We start from the raw sequence: 19761 nt of genomic DNA, 5'->3' as shown, positions 1-19761 counted from the left end.
GAACGGTATGTTTTGCTTGTATAGCGCCCAAGAAACAGTACTTTTTTGACTGTACGTTAATACATGTGACAATAATAATTCAAATCAAATCCATCTAATCTCCCTGACAAATTTGTCTGTAGGAAGCATGTCTGGTTGCAGCTCCTCACAGACTGCATTGTTTGGTTGGAACAGCTGATGGATGCAATGTGGAGCATTCAGGAGGCAGAGAGTGTGATCGACACAAGTTACAGGGCAGTTGTCACACCACAAGTTCAGTCAGGTAGGTGGATGACCACCAGGAGAGGCAGGCAGGTAGTGCAGGAGTCTCCTGTGGCTATTCCCCTTTCAAACAGGTATACCGTTTTGGATGCTGTTGAGGGGGATAGCCTGCCAGGGGAAGATATCAGCAGCTGCTTGGCTGCTGCTGGTACAACTGGTTCTGCTGCAGAGCAGGGTCGGGCAAAGAGCAAGCGAACAGTAGTGCTAGGGGACTTGCTAGTTAGAGGCACAGACAGGCATTTCTGTGATCGCGATCGAGACTCCAGAATGGTGTGCTGCCTCCCTAATGCCAGGGTCAGGGATGTCTCTGAGCGGTTGCAGAACATTCTTAAGGGGTAAGCAGCCAGAGATTATTGTATACATTGGTACCAACAATAAGTAGGAAAAGAGATGAGGTCCTGAAGTGTGAAGATAGAGAGTTAGGCAGAAGGCTAAAGGACAGGACCTTGAAGGTAGTAATTTCTGGACTTCACCGGTGCCACGTGCTAGTGAGAGTAGGAATAGGAAGATTAGACAGATTAATGCGCGGCTTGAGAGCTGGTGCAGGGGGTAGGAATTTAGATTTTTGGAAGATTGGGATCCCTTCTGGAGAAGGGATGACCTGTTCAAGAGGGACGGGTTACACCTAAGGGTACTAACATCCTGGCAGGGAGATTTGCTGGAGCTGCTTGGAAGAATTTAAACTAGTTTGGCAAGGGGGTGGAACCCAAAGTAGTGGGGAGACAAGAGAAAGTTGAGGACAGCATAGAAGTTAAAGAGAGCACATTAAATAGTAAAGGCAGTGCCAGTAATCCTAGTACCAGACAGATCAGGTAAAAGCAAGACAGAGAGCAAGGGAAGTCCAGATTAAGCTGCACTTATTTCAATGCAAGAGGCCTGACAGGCCAGGCAGATGAGCTGAGGGATGGATGGGTACATGGGGCTGGAATATTATAGCAATCACTGAAACATGGCTTAGGGAAGGACAGGACTGGCAGCTCAATGTTCCAGGGTACAGATGCTCTTGGAAAGATAGAACAGGAGGTAAGAGAGGAGGGGGAGTTGCACTTTTGATTAGGGAAAACATCACAGCAGGACTGAGAGGGGGTATATCCAAGGGTTCGGCCATTGAGTCTATATGGATAGAATTGAGAAATAAGAAGGGGGAAATCAGTTTGATAGGGTTGTACTTTAGACCGCCAAATAGTCAGCGGGAAATTGAGGATCAAATATGTAAGGAGATTACAGATAGCTCCAGGAATAATAGGGGATTTTATCTTCCCCAATGTTGACTGGGACAGCCGTAGTATTAAAGGGTTGGATGGGGAGAAGTTTGTTGAGTATATTCAGGAGAAATTTCTCATTCGTATGTGGATAGTCGGACTAGAGAGGGGGCAAAACTTGACTTCCCCTTGGGAAATAGGGAAGCGCAGGTGACAGAAGTGTTAATGAGGGATCAGTTTGGGACCAGTTTCCATAGTTCCATTAGTTTTAGGATAGCTATGGAGAATGATAGGTTTGGCCCAAAAGTTAAAATTCCAAATTAGGGCAAGGCCAATTTTGATGGTACCAGGCAGGAACTTTCAACAGTTAATTGGGGGAGTCTGTGGGAAAGCAAAGGGTTGTCTGGTAAGTAGGAAACTTTCAAAAGTGTGTTAACCAGGTTTCAGGGTGACCACATTCCTCTGAAAGTGAAGGGCAAGGCTGGTAGAAGTAGGGAACCATGTATGACTTGGGATATTGAGGCCCTGGTCAAGAAGAAGAAGGAGGCACATGATATGCATAGGCAGCTGGGATCAAGCTAATCCTTTGAAGAGTATAGGAGGTGTAGGAGTAGAGCTCAGAGAGAAATCAGGAGGACAAAAAGGGGACACGAGATTGTTTTGGCAGATAAGGCAAAGGAGAATCCAAAGAGCTTCTATAAATACATAAAGAGCAAAAAAGTAACAAGGGTGAGAGTAGGGCCTATTACGGATCAACAAGATTATCTATGTGCAGATCTACAAGAGATGGATGAGACCCTAATTGGATATTTCTCATCAGTATTTACTGTTGAGACGAGCATGATTGTGAGGGAACTTGGGGAAATAAATAGTGTATATATAACAGAGAAAGAGGTGCTGGAAGTCTTAAAATACATAAAGGTAGATAAATCCCCAGGACCTGATGAAGTGGCCCCCAGCAGAGATATTTGAATCATCAATATTTATTGGTGAGGTGCCTGAAGATTGGAGAGTGGCAAATGTTGTGCTTTTTGTTTAAAAAGGGCTGTAGGGAAAAGCCTGGGAACTACAGACCAGTGAGCCTCACATCTGTAGTGGTTGAGTTGTTAGAAGATATTTTGAGAGAAAGGATCTATAGGCATTTAGAGACGCAAAGACTGATTAGGAACAGTCAGCATGGTTTTGTGAATGGAAAATCATGTCTCACAAATTTGATTGAGTTTTTTGAAGGGGTAACCAAGAAGGTAGATGAGGGCAGTGTAGTTGATGTTGTCTACATGGACTTTAGCAAGGCTTTTGACAAGGTACCTAATGGTAGGTTGTTGCATAAGGTTAAATCTCACGGGATCCAGGGTGAGTAACTAAATGGATACAAAATTGGCGAGATGACAGAAGCCAGAGGGTGGTTGTAGAGGGTTGTTTTTCAAACTGGAGACCTGTGACCAAAGATGTGCATGATGTGCACCAGGGATTAGTGTTGGGTCTACTGTTGTTTGTGATTTATATTAATGATTTGGATGAGAATATAGGAGGCACGATGAGTAAGCTTGCAGATAACACCAAGATTGGTGGCATAGTGGACAGTGAAGAAAGTTATCTCCGATTGCAATGGGATCTTGATCAATTGGGTCAGTGGGCTGACGAATGGCAGATGGAGTTTAATTTAGCTAAAGCAAGGTGATGCATTTTGGTAGATTGAACCAGGGCAGGACTTACTCAGTTAATGGTAGGGCAATGGGAAGAATTGTAGAACAAAGAGATCGAGGGGTACATGTTCATAGCTCCTTGAAAGTGGAATCAAAGGTGGACAGAATAATGAAGAAGGCATTCGGCATGCTTGGCTTCATTGGTTAGAACATGGAATACAGGAGTTAGGACATCTTGTTGAAGTTGTACAAGACATTGGTAAGGCCACATTTGGAATACTGTGTACAGTTCTGATCACCCTATTATAGAAAATATATTATTGAACTAGAAAGAATGCAGAAAAGATTTACTAAAATGCTTAGGATCTTGATGGTTTGAGTTATAAGGCAAGGCTGGATAGACTGGGATTTTTCTCTGGACCATAGGAGGCTGAGGGATTATCTTACAGAGGTCAATAAGATAATGAGGGGCATAGGTCAGCTAGATAGTCAATATCTTTTCCCAAAGGGTGGGGTCTGGGACGTCTAAAACTAGAGGGCATAAGTGAGGGGATAGATGCAAAAGTGTCTGGAGGGGCAATTGTTTCACACAGAGGGTGGTGAATGTCTGGAACAAGCTGCTCGAGGTAGTAGTAGAGGCGGGCACAATTTTATCCTTTAAAAAGCATTTATACAGTTACATGGCTAAGATGGGTATAGAGGGATATGGGCCAAGCACAAGCAATTGCGACTAGCTTAGAACATAGAACATAGAACATAGAACATTACAGCGCGGAACAGGCCCTTCGGCCCACAATGTTGCGCCGACCAGTCTTATTTTTAAAAAAAAACATTGACCCACTAATCTAAACCACTCCTTTTTCGTCCATAAACCTATCCACCAATCTCTTAAACGCCCCCAAACTAGGCGCATTTACAACTGCAGCAGGCAGGGCATTCCAGTCCCTCACCACCCTCTGGGTAAAGAACCAACCCCTGACATCCGTCCTATAACTACCCCCCCTTAATTTAAAGCCATGCCCCCTCGTGCTAGATTTCTCCATCCGAGGAAACAGGCTATCACCATCCACCCTATCTAAACCTCTAATCATCTTATATGTTTCTATAAGATCCCCTCTTAGCCGCCTTCTTTCCAGTGAAAACAACCCCAAATCCCTCAGTCTCTCCTCATAGGACCTCCCCTGCATACCAGGCAACATCCTGGTAAACCTCCTCTGCACCCTCTCCAAAGCCTCCACATCCTTCCTGTAATGTGGGGACCAGAACTGCACACAGTACTCCAAGTGCGGCCGCACCAGAGTTGTGTACAGTTGCAACATGACGCTGCGACTCCTAAATTCAATCCCCCTACCAATAAACGCCAAGACACCGTATGCCTTCTTAATAACCTTATCTACTTGATTCCCAACTTTCAGGGATCTATGTACACATACACCTAGATCCCTCTGCTCCTCCACTCTATTCAAAGTCCTCCCGTTAGCCCTATACTCAACACATCTGTTATTCCTACCGAAATGGATTACCTCACACTTCTCCGCATTAAACTCCATCCGCCACCTCGCGGCCCAGCTCTGCAACCTGTCCAAGTCACCCTGCAAACTTCGACACCCTTCCTCACAATCTACCACACCTCCGACTTTGGTGTCATCAGCAAACTTACTAATCCACCCAACTATACCCTCATCCAGATCATTAATAAAGATTACGAACAGCAGTGGCCCCAAAACAGATCCCTGAGGCACACCACTCGTAACCGAACTCCATGATGAATAATTACCATCAACCACCACCCTCTGTCTCCTATCTGCTAACCAATTCCTGATCCAAGTACCTAAATTACCACCAATCCCATACATCTGCATTTTCTGCAGAAGCATACCATGGTGAACCTTATCAAACGCCTTACTAAAATCCATATATACCACATCTACTGCCTTACCCCTATCCACCTCTTTGGTCACCTTCTCAAAGAACTCAATAAGGTTAGTAAGGCACGACCTTCCCGCTACAAAACCATGCTGACTATCTCTAATCAATTCATTAATCTCCAAATAACTATAAATCCTATCCCTAATAATTCTTTCTAAAACCTTGCCCACTACAGAAGTAAGACTCAGGGGTTTTAAAAAAGGAAGCATGGACAAGTTGGGCCAAAGGCTTGTTTCCATGCTGTAAATCTTTATGACTCTATGATTCTATGTGAAGTTGAAATGACAAACTACCTAAAATCCTACAAGGGAGATTCAATTAATTTTTAAAGACAAAATTGTATTATTTTTAAAGAGAATTCGGATTGTCCGGGCTCCTTCACTAGTAAAAGACAATCCAATACTGTAATTGGATACTTAGGTCACAACAGTTTTTTTGTTGTTGAAGAAAGTGTAGTGACATAAAGCAATGCGAAATCTGAATGCAGTCTGTTTAGATCCATTTTTAAAAGGACTTTTGATTCCTCGTTGGACTGACAAAATAATAATTGATGTCCAGCAGGTGGATATATTGCTGTGTGAACAAGCGATTGAAGCATTACAAAGAGCAGTTGGTCGTGATGCCAATTTTAAACCCAGAAATACTCTTGCTCAAATTGCAGCTGTTAGGAGCCTGGCCTTGTATATAAAGTTGCTCTTATCCTTTTGGACAGCAGGTAATATTTAGAAAACTCTCTGTTGACCAAGTCATTTCTACAGCATGAAGTGTTGTGTTGGCTGATTGCTAGATCTGCTCGTAGTCCTGACATCAAAAAAGGGCGACAGACAAGATGCCATGGGTTTCATTAGCTGGTGTGCCTTTCTGCTGAAGTTAAAATAAATTCCGCAAATCTAGATTTGAATACTGTGCATTTTGTGTACTTGATCATCTTTGATCTTTCCAGCTTTAATCACACTTTTGAGAGAAGATCGGAACTTTCTAACTGGTTCATGTCAGGTCTAATGACAGATACTCCCTTAAACTGTTGGCTATCTGTTTTCCAGGCCTCCTCTCAGACGAGGAAGTTCCTTCACCTTTCTGACCCCGGGACCCTGGGATTTTACTTTGGTATGTATAGTTTCTGTTTCAGTACACTATAGATGCTTTTATAAAAGTTTGGGTTTCTTTTTGTGTGATAGCTATAATTTAATGTAAGAATTGATGGTATTTGGCTCCTATTATTAGCAATAGTATTCTGTTTTGACTTGTGTCATGATGTGGAGATGCCTTGACCTATGTCAGCAGAGTTAGCAGTTATAGAGGACATTGGAAGCAGGCATTTGTGGGCAACTGGAAAACAGGAAGGAAAATGTGGAAAGATGTGAGGAAGTGATCATTAGATTGTCTTGTTAGGATTGAAATCTAATTTTTTTTTAACTTCTCTCATGGATTGTGTTCATGGTTGACAAGGGCAACATTTGTTGCCTGCTCTTAATTTCCCTGAAGAAGATGGTGAAGCTCCACTGCCTTGAACTGCTGCAGTCTGTCGTGTGGTGCACCCACAGTGCTCGAAGGGAAAATTCCAAGTTTTTGACCCAGTGAAGGAACAGTGATATAGTTGTGAGTCAGAGTGGCGTGTATCTTGAAGAGAACTTGCTAGCTGGTGCTCCCATGCATCTACTCCTTTATCCCTTGAGGTGGATTTTGGAGTGTGTGTTGAAGGAGCCTAAGAGAGTTGCAGTTGTGCTTCTTGTATGTAGTGCTCATTATTGCGCAGTGTGCCAATAGGGGAGCGAGTGTTTTAAGGTGGTGGGTGGGTCTCACTCAAGTAAACTTAGTAAGTGTTGGTGAAACTACACTTATCCAGGCAAATGAAGAATATTCTCTCAACTCCCTGACTTGTGACTTGTAAATAGTTCTTAACTTCTCAGGGATTATCTACTATGTTTCTGGCCATGAGTTGCAAACCTCCAGCCTGTTCTTGTAGCCACAGTATTTACATGGCTGGTGCAGTATGTTTCTAGTGAACAGCAGCTCCCAGGATTATTTTGGTGGAGAGATTCAACAGTGGAAGTCCTGTTGGGTATCTCAAAACTTCAATGATCCAGCATTTTGAATTATTGAATTTTAAAGCATTGAACTTTAAATTAATGCTTGACTTGCTGAGGGGCAAAAAGAGGGAAAGCTTTGTAACAAACATTTGGGAAAATAGTTTTGCAGTTCATTATTTCAAAACTAGGTAGGAATCTTTTTAATTGGAAGTTTCAGCATGTGGCACCCTCAATTATATCAATGAAAAAGGGCCAAATAAATAAATTGATTAGAAAAGTGGGTGTAAATTCAGATGAAAGACTGATTAAGCTTCTTAATCAAATAAACTAGCGACTTTTAAAAAGTGTCAGCAGAAGTGCCATGTTATGATGCATGCTGATCAGTGCTATGCCACAATTGAATAGTTTAAACAATCTGGGAGTCATGAGACATTTCACCAACATATCAGGTGTTTCACAAAACGCTGTATTGTTTTTTTTGGTTTGCTTTGGGTGCTTTCATTTCACCTTCGTTAGCTGCAGCATTTAGTTCAGAATTCTGAGTATTAATAGCCCTTATGTCTTGAGTTTCTGTAGGCTTATCATTGTGTAGATTAAATAAAAAGCCCAAGGCAGTTTCAGTGTGATCAACTTATCTCTGGCAATAGGACACTGCTGCCATTCAGCTTCTGATGAGATGGTATCATTTGTCAACAAGTAAGACCTCTCACAACACAAACATTCCTTGTTAAGCAGACAGGTAATCTGTGATAAATCTCCTGCCTGTGTAACAGTGTATGTGAGGAGGGAACCGAGTGTAGGGTGTCGAAATTTGCTGATGACACCAAGATTGGGGGAACGGCAAATTGTGCGGAGGGTGTGGAGAGTCTGCAGAAGGATCTAGATAGGCTGGGCGAATGGGCCAGGAAATGACGAATGGAATTTAATGTTGGCAAGTGTGAGGTGGTCCACTTTGGTAGGAATAATGGTAGGAAGGATTATTACTTACGTGGCGAAAAACTGCAGCAGGCGACGGTGCAGAGGGACCTCGGGGTCCTTGTGCATGAGTCGCAAAAACCCAGCTTGCAGGTGCAGCAGGTGGTCAGGAAGGCGAATGGGATGCTGGCCTTCATAGCGAGGGGGATTGAATATAAAAGTAGGGAGGTCTTGCTGCAGCTGTATAGGGCATTGGTGAGGCCACAGCTGGAGTACTGTGTGCAGTTTTGGGCGCCGCACCTGCGCAAAGATATTTTGGCCTTGGAGGGAGTGCAGAGGAGGTTTACTAGGCTGATACCGGAGTTGAGGGGGTTGAGCTATGAGGAGAGGCTGAATAAACTAGGCTTGTACTCGTTAGAGTTTAGAAGAATGAGGGGAGATCTCGTTGAGACGTATAAGATGATGAATGGGATGGATAGGATAGAGGTGGAAAGACTCTTCCCGCTCAGAAAGGACAGTAGGACTAGGGGGCACAGCCTCAAGATAAAGGGGGGGCGGTTTAGAACGGAGTTGAGGAGGAACTTTTTCACTCAAAGGGCGGTGAATCTCTGGAATTCTCTGCCCGTTGAAGTGGTGGAGGCTGCCTCGCTAAATATTTTTAAGACGCGGGTTGATGGGTTTTTGATAAGAGAGGGGATTAAGGGTTATGGGGAGAGGACGGGAATGTGGAACTGAGCCACGACAGATCAGCCATGATCTTATTGAATGGCGGGGCAGGCTCGAAGGGCTAGATGGCCTACTCCTGCTCCTATTTCTTATTTTCTTATGTTCTTATGTAATCTGGTTTCGTGTTGTGTATAGAACACAACAGGAGTTTTTGCTGGCTGATGGCAACTGATAGATAGCTGCATTGGTTTCCTTTCCCTCACTCATTGCTCTACAAGATGTTATAAGATGCCTCACTGCAAAGCAGGCTTGAGGTGATGAATTGCTTAGTCCTACTCCAAAGATGTGTGGGTTAGGTGGATTGGCCATCTTAAATTGCCCCTTAAGTGTCAGGCTGACTAGCAGGATAAACGCATGGGATTACAGCGATAGGCCCTGGGTGGGGTTGTGGTCAGTGCAGACTCGATGGGCCAAATGACCTTTTTCAGCTCTGCAGGGATTCTACGATGTTCTTAGTTCTTACGTTCTCATTCTTATGATACAAAAAGTGAGACTATATCTTTAATTTCTTTCTTAGAATCTTAGAAATTACGCTTTTGAGGGAGGTGATTGGCTAGTGCTTGATGCTCTTTACTTAAAACTATTTATTCTAATTTTATTTTCTCTATCCTATATTTTTCTTCCCGAATACTTGTCTCATTTTCTGGTTCCACAATCTAATATCCTCATTTGGTTGTGGTGGGACAGGAGGAGAATTTTTTATCTTCCCCATCATTTTTTCAAGTGACTAACCTGGAATCCCTGCCACTGATTCGTTAAGCAGTGAAAACAATTGTTCACTTCAACTAAAGCCCATCATAAGTTTGAGAACTTGAATAAAATGTCCTTTTAATTTTCTCTCTTTCAATTGGGGAAAATCATGTCATTGTTTGGGTCTGTCTTTGTAGCCCACTCTCCAATTCCTCACATCGTTCTAGTGAATCTTCACTTGGTCCTTTTATTGATGGTTCTGTTGAGATGTCCAGAATCCAGTAACCACCAGTGGCCAAAACCATGTCCTGTACAAATTCAGCATTATTTCCTTTTTGCATTTCATTATACAATGTGTAAAATCAATAATAGAAAGTAAATACTGTAATAATTTGCCAATCCAAAGAAGTATATATTATAAGAACATAAGAAATAGGAGCAGGAGTAGGCCGTCTAGCCCTTCGAGCCTGCCCCGCCATTCAATAAGATCATGGCTGATCTGTTGTGGCTCAGTTCCACTTTCCCGCCCTCTCCCCATAACCCTTAATCCCCTCTCTTATCAAAAACCCATCAACCCGCGTCTTAAAAATATTTAGCGAGGCAGCCTCCACCACTTCAACGGGCAGAGAATTCCAGAGATTCACCACCCTTTGAGTGAAGAAGTTCCTCCTCAACTCCGTTCTAAACCGCACCCCCCCCCTTTATCTTGAGGCTGTGCCCCCTAGTCCTACTGTCTTTTTTGAGCGGGAAGAGTCTCTCCACCTCTATCCTATCCATCCCATTCATCATCTTATACGTCTCAATGAGATCTCCCCTCATTCTTCTAAACTCTAGCGAGTACAAGCCTAGTTTATTCAGCCTCTCCTCATAGCTCAACCCCCTCAACTCCGGTATCAGCCTAGTAAACCTCCTCTGCACTCCCTCCAGGGCCAAAATATCCTTGCGCAGGTGCGGCGCCCAAAACTGCACACAGTACTCCAGCTGCGGCCTCACCAATGCCCTATACAGCTGCAGCAAGACCTCCCTACTTTTATATTCAATCCCCCTCGCTATGAAGGCCAGCATCCCATTCGCCTTCCTGACCACCTGCTGCACCTGCAAGCTGGGTTTTTGCGACTCATGCACAAGGACCCCGAGGTCCCTCTGCACCGTCGCCTGCTGCAGTTTTTCGCCACGTGAGTAATAGTCCTTCCTACCATTCTTCCTACCAAAGTGGACCACCTCACACTTGCCAACATTAAATTCCATTTGCCATTTCCTGGCCCATTCGCCCAGCCTATCTAGATCCTTCTGCAGACTCTCCACACCCTCCGCACAATTTGCCTTTCCCCCAATCTTGGTGTCATCAGCAAATTTTGACACCCTGCACTCGGTTCCCTCCTCCAGATCATCTATATAAATGGTAAATAGCTGAGGCCCCAGCACCGACCCCTGGGGCACCCCACTAGTCACCAACCGCCAATCCGAATAGCACCCATTGACCCCCACTCTCTGCCTCCTATTTGACAACCAATCCTCTATCCACGCTAACACCCTACCCCCAACTCCATGTCCCCTGACCTTCTGCAATAACCTCTTGTGAGGTACCTTGTCAAACGCCTCTCCCTCTTTCTAACCATTCACTAATTTCATCAGCATTTATATCGCACCTTTGCTGTAATAAGATATCCCAAAGCACTTTAGAAATGTTATAAGGCAAAATTTTATACAGAACCGCAAGGCAATATGAGGGTAAATCACCAAAAGCTTTTTCAGAGCGGTAGATTTTAAGGAGCACTCTCTCTCAACCTTTGGTAGTGCAAAGTGCAAATCTGCACACAAACTGTGCTGTTGCTAAGGCAAAAAGATATCCCCACTTTGCTTTATGTTGCACATGCCATTAAGTCCATGATTTTGTTTGATTTTTCACAGCTTATCCTTTTGAAGATGCTGCTTCTGCTGTCTTGTGTTGTTAAACCTGCAACAGCAAACCTTGAAAGGAAGACACTGCTCACTCTGCACAACTTTCCATTGGTGTTTGGAATTAGTTGTTATGTCTTTTATTTTAGTATCATCTGCAAATGGTTGATACCACTCCCTATATACAAACCATTGTATATACCGAGCATGAATTCGGAATGCATTGCCACCCAGATACAACCACAAACCAGCCCTTTAAATGTTACTATTTCCTAATTTTAACTAGTTTCTATCTTTTTTTGTCCCACACTGTTCCAGTCCATACCTGTCAATTTTCAATAGGTTCCAATGTAAAATGTTTTCAAAGGCTTTCTAAACATACCTCCATCCATGATATTCAAAATGTTTCTTTTATTCCTTCATGGGATATTCGCATTGCTGGCTCGGCTAACATTTTTTGCCCACCCCTAATTGCATTTGCTAGGTCATTTCAGAAGACATGTAAGAGCGACGGTGCAGAGGGACCTTGGGATCCTTGTGCATGAGTCGCAAAAACCCAGCTTGCAGGTGCAGCAGGTGGTCAGGAAGGTGAATGGGATGCTGGCCTTCATAGCGAGGGGGATTGAATATAAAAGTAGGGAGGTCTTGCTGCGGCTGTATAGGGCATTGGTGAGGCCGCAGCTGGAGTACTGTGTGCAGTTTTGGGCGTCGCACCTGCGCAAAGATATTTTGGCCTTGGAGGGAGTGCAGAGGAGGTTTACTAGGCTGATACCGGAGTTGAGGGGGTTGAGCTATGAGGAGAGGCTGAATAAACTGGCCTTGTACTCGTTAGAGTTTAGAAGAATGAGGGGAGATCTCATTGAGACGTATAAGATGATGAATGGGATGGATAGGATAAAGGTGGAGGACTCTTCCCGCTCAAAAAAGACAGTAGGACTAGGGGGCACAGCCTCAAGATAAAAGGGGGGCAGTTTAGAACGGAGTTGAGGAGGAACTTCTTCACTCAAAGGGTGGTGAATCTCTGGAATTCTCTGCCCGTTGAAGTGGTGGAGGCTGCCTCGCTAAATATTTTTAAGACGTGGGTTGATGGGTTTTTGATAAGAGAGGGGATTAAGGGTTATGGGGAGAGGGCGGGAAAGTGGAACTGAGCAGCGACAGATCAGCCATGATCTTATTGAATGGCGGGGCAGGCTCGAAGGGCTGGATGGCCTACTCCTGCTCCTATTTCTTATGTTCTTAAGCACATTGCAGTGGATCTGGAGTATCACGCCATTTCCACCGATTCCAGCATGATGCCAATTCTAAATCTTCCCCTCACTCCCTCTTAGCAATCCACAGGGACAACACCCTCTGTGACAAACCCGAAATACTGCGGATGCTGGAATCTGAAACAAAAATAGAATAAATGCTGGAAAATCTCAGCAGGTCTGATAGCATCTGTGGAGAGAGAATGGAGCTAACGTTTCGAATCTGGAATACCTTTTGTCGAAGCTGGGAGGAAAGGGAGTCAGCAGAGATTTATCCTGTGGGGGTAGGGAGGGGCGGTGGAATTGGATAAAGGGAATGTAAATGAGCTTGCAGAAGGCTGAGAAGGTGTTGAGGGTGTCCGTGAAGTGATCAGAATGTATTAATGGTGAAACAAAGGTACAGCTTGATAAAGGACTGCCTGAGGAATATGGCAGTTGGCTTGAAGAAGGGGGTTGGGGGGCAGGGTAGAAAGAAGAGAACGATACAATGGAGAATGAGATGAAATGAAATAAAATAAATGGAAATGGGCTGGAGGTGGAAACACGAGTTTATGCTCTGAAGTTGTTGAACTTGATGTTCAGTCTGGAAGGCTATAAAATGCCTCATCAGAAGATGAGGTGCTGTTCCTCCAGTTTGCGTTGGGGTTCGCTAGAGCATTACAACAGACCAACAACAGACATGTGGACAGGAGAGTAGGGAGGTGTGTTGAAGTGACAAGTGACAGGAAGGTCTGGGTTTTGCTTGCAGACAGACCAGAGGTGTTCAACACAGCAGTCACCCAGTCTTCATTTAGTCTCTCCGATGTAGAGTAGACCACATTGGGAGTAGCAAATGCAACAGACCAGATTGAAGGAGTTGCCCTCTGTGATCTCCTAATCCACTCCTTCATTCCCCCAGCCTCTCGTTCTCTTCCCACGGCACCTTCCATGCAATCACAGAAGGTACAACATCTTTACATCCTTCATCCTCACTGTCCAAGGCTCCAAACACTCCTTTCCTGTGAAGTGGCATTTCACTTGCACCTTCTTCAATTTGGTCTATTGTATTTAGTGCCCCCCAGAGCAGTCACCTCTACAAAAAGAAAATCTAGAATTAAAAATTTAATGATGACTATGAAATAAACCATTGTCTCCTTGTCTGGTCTGGCCTACATGTAACTCCAGATTCACAACAATGTGGTTGACTCTTAAATGCCCTCAGAAATGGGCAACAAATGCGAAGCCCACATCCCATGAACAAATAAAAAAACATTGGAAAAGCAGACCTGGTGACTGCTTTGCAGAACTCCGTTGCTCCATCCACAGCATGACCTCGACCTTCCAGTGCTTGCCATTGCAACTCGGCCCATATGTCTGTTCTCAGTCTGCTCCAATGATGTCCAATGCAAGCTGGACAAGTCACTCTTGATCTTCCAAACAGCATTCTGGATTCAATGTTAAGTTCAACAATTTTAGACTATGAATTTTCCTCTCCATCTTGACCCCACCCCTTTTTTGAACTCTGAAGAAGGGTCATCTAGACCTGAAACATTGACCCCATCAATTCAGCTCTGCGTCAGCATGGTTTAGTGTCTCTACAGAATTGGATAAAGATTAGGGTAATGATTTCCAATCAGAGAACGCACCTTCCATCCCCAAGTGTGCCACAAAAAAAAGATTCAGGATGATTAAAAATTCATGCAATGAAACAAAAACTGTGGTCACATTTCCAAGACCCAATGAACCTCATACTTCCCGTGCATGAGCCGACAGGGAAAGAGTTGTATATACGCAGATTAGATTTTTTACACTGGACATGACCAACAGGGTTTGGAACTGAAGACAAAGGTTCCATGCACCCACACAAAAAGTGAAAACTCAAAAAAGGTGCAAAAACCCTGGGAGAAGCAAGAGAGACAGGTTAAATTGGCATATGCTGCTCTGAAAGTCACAATATCGAAATCATGGCAATAGTTATGTTTAGCTAGTGTTTAGATATGAGATTAACATTATGCTGAGACTTCTGCCAGCATTCTCCTCTTAACTTATGCTACTGTTTTTTCTCTCATATACTTCATTTTACTCCCTGAGGTAATAGTACTTGAAATATTAATACAAGAGCAAAATACTGCCGATGCTGGGAATCTAACATAAGAGAAAAAGCTGAAAAAATCCAGATAATCAGGCAGCATCTGTGGAGAGAAACAGTCAACATTCATGCTGATGATCATTTCAAAATATTAAATCTTGTAAGAACTGGATAAATTATTTGTGAGCTGTGTTTTTAAGGAAATCAAGATTATCTTTATACATTTTAGATTTATATTGGGCTGTTTACATTTTTCCATGTCACTGGCCTAGGTTTTGTGATAGCTCAAACTGACGCCATCAATGCTCAGTATTATTATGCTGGGAATCAAATTTTTGGCACCCTTGCATGCACAGTAAAATGTGGAAACCCTGCGTTTCCCAATTCTCTCCTGATTTTCCGCCCACGTCACTGTTCTTTCTGATAGCAAAGGCCGAAAATCGTCCCAAAGAAGTCCTTTGCTGGAGGGCAGTTCAGAGAAAATAGGAGATGTGCATCAAAAATCTTCTCTAGAATAGAGGTGTGCCGTGACATATATAAGGTTGGAAACTACTGGATTAGGGAGAAAATGCTAGTTTGCTCTTCTGTTTGGTCAAGGTCTGTTAGCAGACAGAAGCTACGTTTTTTGGTCTATGCGGGCTAACTGTGCATTCTAAATGCTTGCTGCTCGCAAACAGCATTTTGTATGCAGCACTGAGTACTGCCAGCGGTGGTTGTTTATTTGACTGGAGAATCATGTTTTTGTTAACCAGAGGGCCCAGATTTAAAATAATTGGCAAATACTTTTAATGCAGCAAGTTATGGAATGCAGTGATTGTGATAGTGATAGAAGTAGATTCAATCTTTGTTTTCAAGAGGCGATTTGATATGTAGCTGAAAAGGAGAGATTTTCAGCATTATGGTAAAGAACAATGGAATGGGACTAATTGGATAATTTGGACAGAACCAGCACAGCCCAGATGAACCCTCTTCAAGCTTTATGATTCTATGACTGCAATGTTGAGAAAAACTATTCTTTTTGTGTAACTGGAAACATTAGCATTATTACCAACTGTGCAGTAATATAAATGTATTATAATTCTTTATGAATGTAGGTAGGATTGTTCACCTATGCCATTCAATCAATGCTATTGGGGTTGTTACTTTTCACTTTACAGAGCTAAACCGGGCTGTCACTACTTCATTCACATTTTCATTTAGGGTAGTGACTGACAAATCCATTTGCACTTCAGGCTGGTGTGAGGTTTTGGATTTTACTGGTGCACTTTCCAATACGCTTCAGAGGTATTACATTAGGTTAATATTAAATGAGGCTATCCTGCTGTTTAGAACATTACTATGACTGCACTTCTGATAATTGGAGGTGTATCTCCTACTTGAAAGAGGAAACAAGGTAAGCAATAGATTCACACATTGTGTTTACAAAGTAATGTGAAAGCTTGATGTTCCAAGCAGCAGATTCACCTTTTGCCAGTGCAGTTGAGCAAGTAAGGATTTTAACACATTGCTGGCACTTTGAAACTCTTCCCCCATCACTTTGCATTCAACTGTTTTTAATGCAAAATCTATTTCGTGTATCAGCTCAATATGCTGTGAGTAGCTTTTGCTGTTTTCATTGCAAGCCTGGAGACCTGCACCATATGTAAATGAGTTATGAAGGACTTGTAATTAGTTAAATGAATGGTTTGTGAATAGGTTGATTACCCGCTGGTCAAAATAGAATTCAAATCTATTCGTTGTGATAAAGTGCGACCCAAATAAGTGGAAGACTTCAGATCGGATTTTTCTCTGCAGACAGGGACGTTTATTTTAAAGCAGTTTCCTTTGCTAAAATATTGCTGTCTTCGTCTCTTCCTGTTTATGCCTGCACTCTGCTTTCAGTACAACCTACAGTAAGAATGGATTCATTTCCATGAAAAGAAACTAATTGTCCAAGGAAAACTCAGTACAAGAAATTGAAACTCTGCTTAAACAGTCATTCAGAACATCAGACAAGGGTGTGAGAATGTGGGTACAGTAAGCTTTAACGTGCGCACCCATCAAACACCTTTGGTTTCCCTAATGTTTGTGTCTGTGGCAAAATTGAAAACCTATTTGTGAAATAGTTTTAGGATACTTGGGGGGAAAATCTAAATTTTAGAAACAGAGGGCTGCCTTTATCAATTGTCATTAAGAAGTGCTTGACCAATAAAATGCAGTTCATAGTGAAAAATTAAAATGAAACCATCACATCTATTGGTATTGATGTTCTCCCGTCTGATACCTATCACTTTTTTTCCCTTGTTGGGAGAGCAGTTTTTTTTTATTCATTTGTGGGACATGGGCATTGCTGGCTGGTCAGCATTTATTGCCCATCCCTAGTTGCCCTTGTTCAGAGAGCAGTTGAGAGTCAACCACATTGCTGTGGCTCTGGAGTCACCCGTAGGCCAAACCGGGTAAGGACAGCAGATTTCCTTCCCTAAAGGACATTAGTGAACCAGATGGATTTCTCTGACAATTGACAATGGTTTCATGGTCATTAGTAGATTCTTAATTCCAGATATGTTTTTTAATTGAATTCAAATTGCACTATCTTGCATGGTGGGATTCGAACCTGGGTCCCCAGAACATGAGCTGAGTTTCTAGATTAATCGTCTAACGATATTATCACTAGGCCATTGCCTCCCCATGCCACTGGGTTTTTTTTAATGGGCTTTGAGAGAATTTCTGATCGTACAGCATGTTTAAAAATACAGTATGTTTCTACCCTGTACTCCTAGGATCAACACCTGATGAAGGAACAATGGTCAGAAAGCTGTGATTTCAAATAGACCTGTTGGACAGTGTCGTGTGACCTCTCATCTTGTCCAAACCAATCCAACATTGGCATCTCCATATCATTAGGATCAACACCCTTATTGATCATTTAGTGACAATAAAAATAGTATGAGATTTTCAATTCTGTTCTGTGAAATCGTATTTAATGTTTGTTATCCATCCATGCCCCAAATGTGGCATGCAAGATGTTGAGATATTCATGCAAGCAATGTTTCAGTTCATACAATATGGAAAGCTAGCTTTAAAATTAAGTGCAATGTGTAAAAGAGAAATTCATTCCTGCTGTCAAAACCTCAGGGCTGGTGCTTGTTGTATTCTTTTTAAAATTAGCCCCTTGTGAGATATTTCAGTTTCTAATGAGAAGCACCTGGGTTTCATGAACTAAAGAATATGTTAAAATTCTGTCGTGGCCCGTTTCCTGATGGGTGTGGCATGATTGTGAAACTCAACATTGCCTGTGACCAAAAGAAAACAGTCTCCTTGACAGCCATGATGTGGAGATGCCTGTGTGAATAGCAACTCTTCTTGAAAGCACCAGCAATGCATATTCCTTTTTGCCACCAACAGTGCTTTTCCTGTGGACGATATAACTGATGCCATCTTGAGGTGGTATAATCACCCTGTTCTGGATGATAGCCAAGTTCCGCGCACAGGATCTTGGGTTCATGTCGCACTATCTGTAACCCCCGTGACTTGCCTGGGTTTGCAAAACCTCATTTACTGTACTGTCTGGAGACAATACACATCTCTTTAACCTGTGATCAGTGCTCCTTCCACTCACATTGTCGACCACTTTAAGACTTGAACAGCAGGTTAGGTGTAAAGATTTGCATTCTAGTCAGTAATCTGTAAACTGTCTGTGCTTTATATGCTCTGTCTGAGGCCAGAACTCTCCGTTCACCTGATGAAGGGACTAACCCGAAAGCTAGTGAGTGTACTATCAAATAAATTGGTTGGACTTAAACCTGGTGTTGTCAGACTTTTTAACTGTGTTTACCCCAGTCCAATGCCGGCACATCCACATCTGGATTATAGCACCATATGAGGGTTAAAAAAAAACTTTTAAGCAACAAAGGTTTATTTCAGTCTTAAGTATTGCCGTAGGTGACCAGTCCTCTAGAAATAACCAGAAAAAAGTAACTTGAGAAGGAAGCAAAATGAAATTGAGCAGGCCTTCAAGAGAATGTGATAGGAGAGATATGAAGGAAAGGAGCGGTGCAGAATGAAAAATTGGCTGTCAGGAAAGCCAACAACATGTTAATGTGCTGCAGGCTGGATAAAGATCATACTGAGGAACAGTAAATACCACCTGGGATTTGAAGGTCAGACAAGAGCTGTCTGGGTCACCAGGAACCAATGTGACCTGGAAAGCTTGTCTTTGCTTGAACGTAGATTGTGTATGTTCAAGATGATGTGTATTTTGTGAAGTGTAGAACTGCAAGGAGAACGTTGGAGATCTTCAGCCTTGAAGGGATAAATCTAGATTGTTATACAAATACTGTAGTGAGGAAATCAGCATTATCGTATCTCGAGGGGTTTTTGATTGGAGTGAGTTCTCAAGAATTAATTAACTTGCATTTTAAAAAAAAGGCAAACAGAAGGCAGTTGGGAAAACTGGGTGCTTTCTGAATGCAAATAATGGTGAGTGTTACCAGGATTTTCTTGTGGACTTATTTATCTACTTCAGGGCGGCACAGTAGCTTGCACTGCTGCCTCACAGCGCTAGGGAACCAGTTTCGATTCCTGGCTGCGGTCCCCGTATGTGCGAGTCTGCACATTCTTGCTGTGTCTGTTTCTCCCGGGTGCTCTGGTTTCCTCCCACAGTCCAAGACATGCTGGCTAGATGCATTGTCCATGCTAAATTCCCCCTCAGTATATCTGAACGGATGTTGGAGATTTTCATAATAACTTCATTGCAGTGTTAATGTAAGCCTACTTGTGACACTAATAAATAAATTTTAAAACAGTGCCTGAGAATACAAAGGCCACTCTTGGTACATCTCTAGTGTCAGATAGGAGACAGCCATGGCCATTTGCTGGCTCACCACTTTAACAAGGCTAAAATTGGCCCCCTTATTTCAATGGTAATGTTTGAGAACCAAATTTTCATGAGTCAACATAAAAGCTCCATTTTTAGCAATGCAATTCAGCTGGGATGAACACCAGTCGACACCTCCCCTCATTTTAAAGGACCTAATGTTGAAAATGAGCACCAAATATTGTGCTGTTTGCTGTGTATCAAAGTTCTTAACTTGTGTTTTTCTCTGCGCAAGTGAAACATGTTACAGTTTTATGTGATTGAAGTGCATTTGCATTTTGGTCAATATTTTG

The 19761-nt window shown here is 42.8% G+C and overlaps 1 protein-coding gene across 1 annotated transcript in view; it reads left to right on the top strand.

The window, feature by feature from the left end:
* net1 (neuroepithelial cell transforming 1) overlaps positions 1-19761 on the top strand; it is a 128680-nt gene that overhangs the window by 42530 nt on the left and 66389 nt on the right. Inside the window, exon 2 of the mRNA XM_080207673.1 lies at positions 6082-6145. Coding sequence (XP_080063799.1) covers positions 6082-6145 — 64 coding nt within the window. The remainder of the gene's footprint in view (positions 1-6081; positions 6146-19761) is intronic.

Source organism: Carcharhinus amblyrhynchos, chromosome 19, assembly GCF_965287045.1.
Source record: "Carcharhinus amblyrhynchos chromosome 19, sCarAmb.v2.hapA, whole genome shotgun sequence".
NCBI classification, from domain to species: domain Eukaryota; kingdom Metazoa; phylum Chordata; class Chondrichthyes; order Carcharhiniformes; family Carcharhinidae; genus Carcharhinus; species Carcharhinus amblyrhynchos.
Note: the sequence above shows the minus strand (reverse complement) of the source record. Positions and strands in the feature narration are given on the sequence as shown.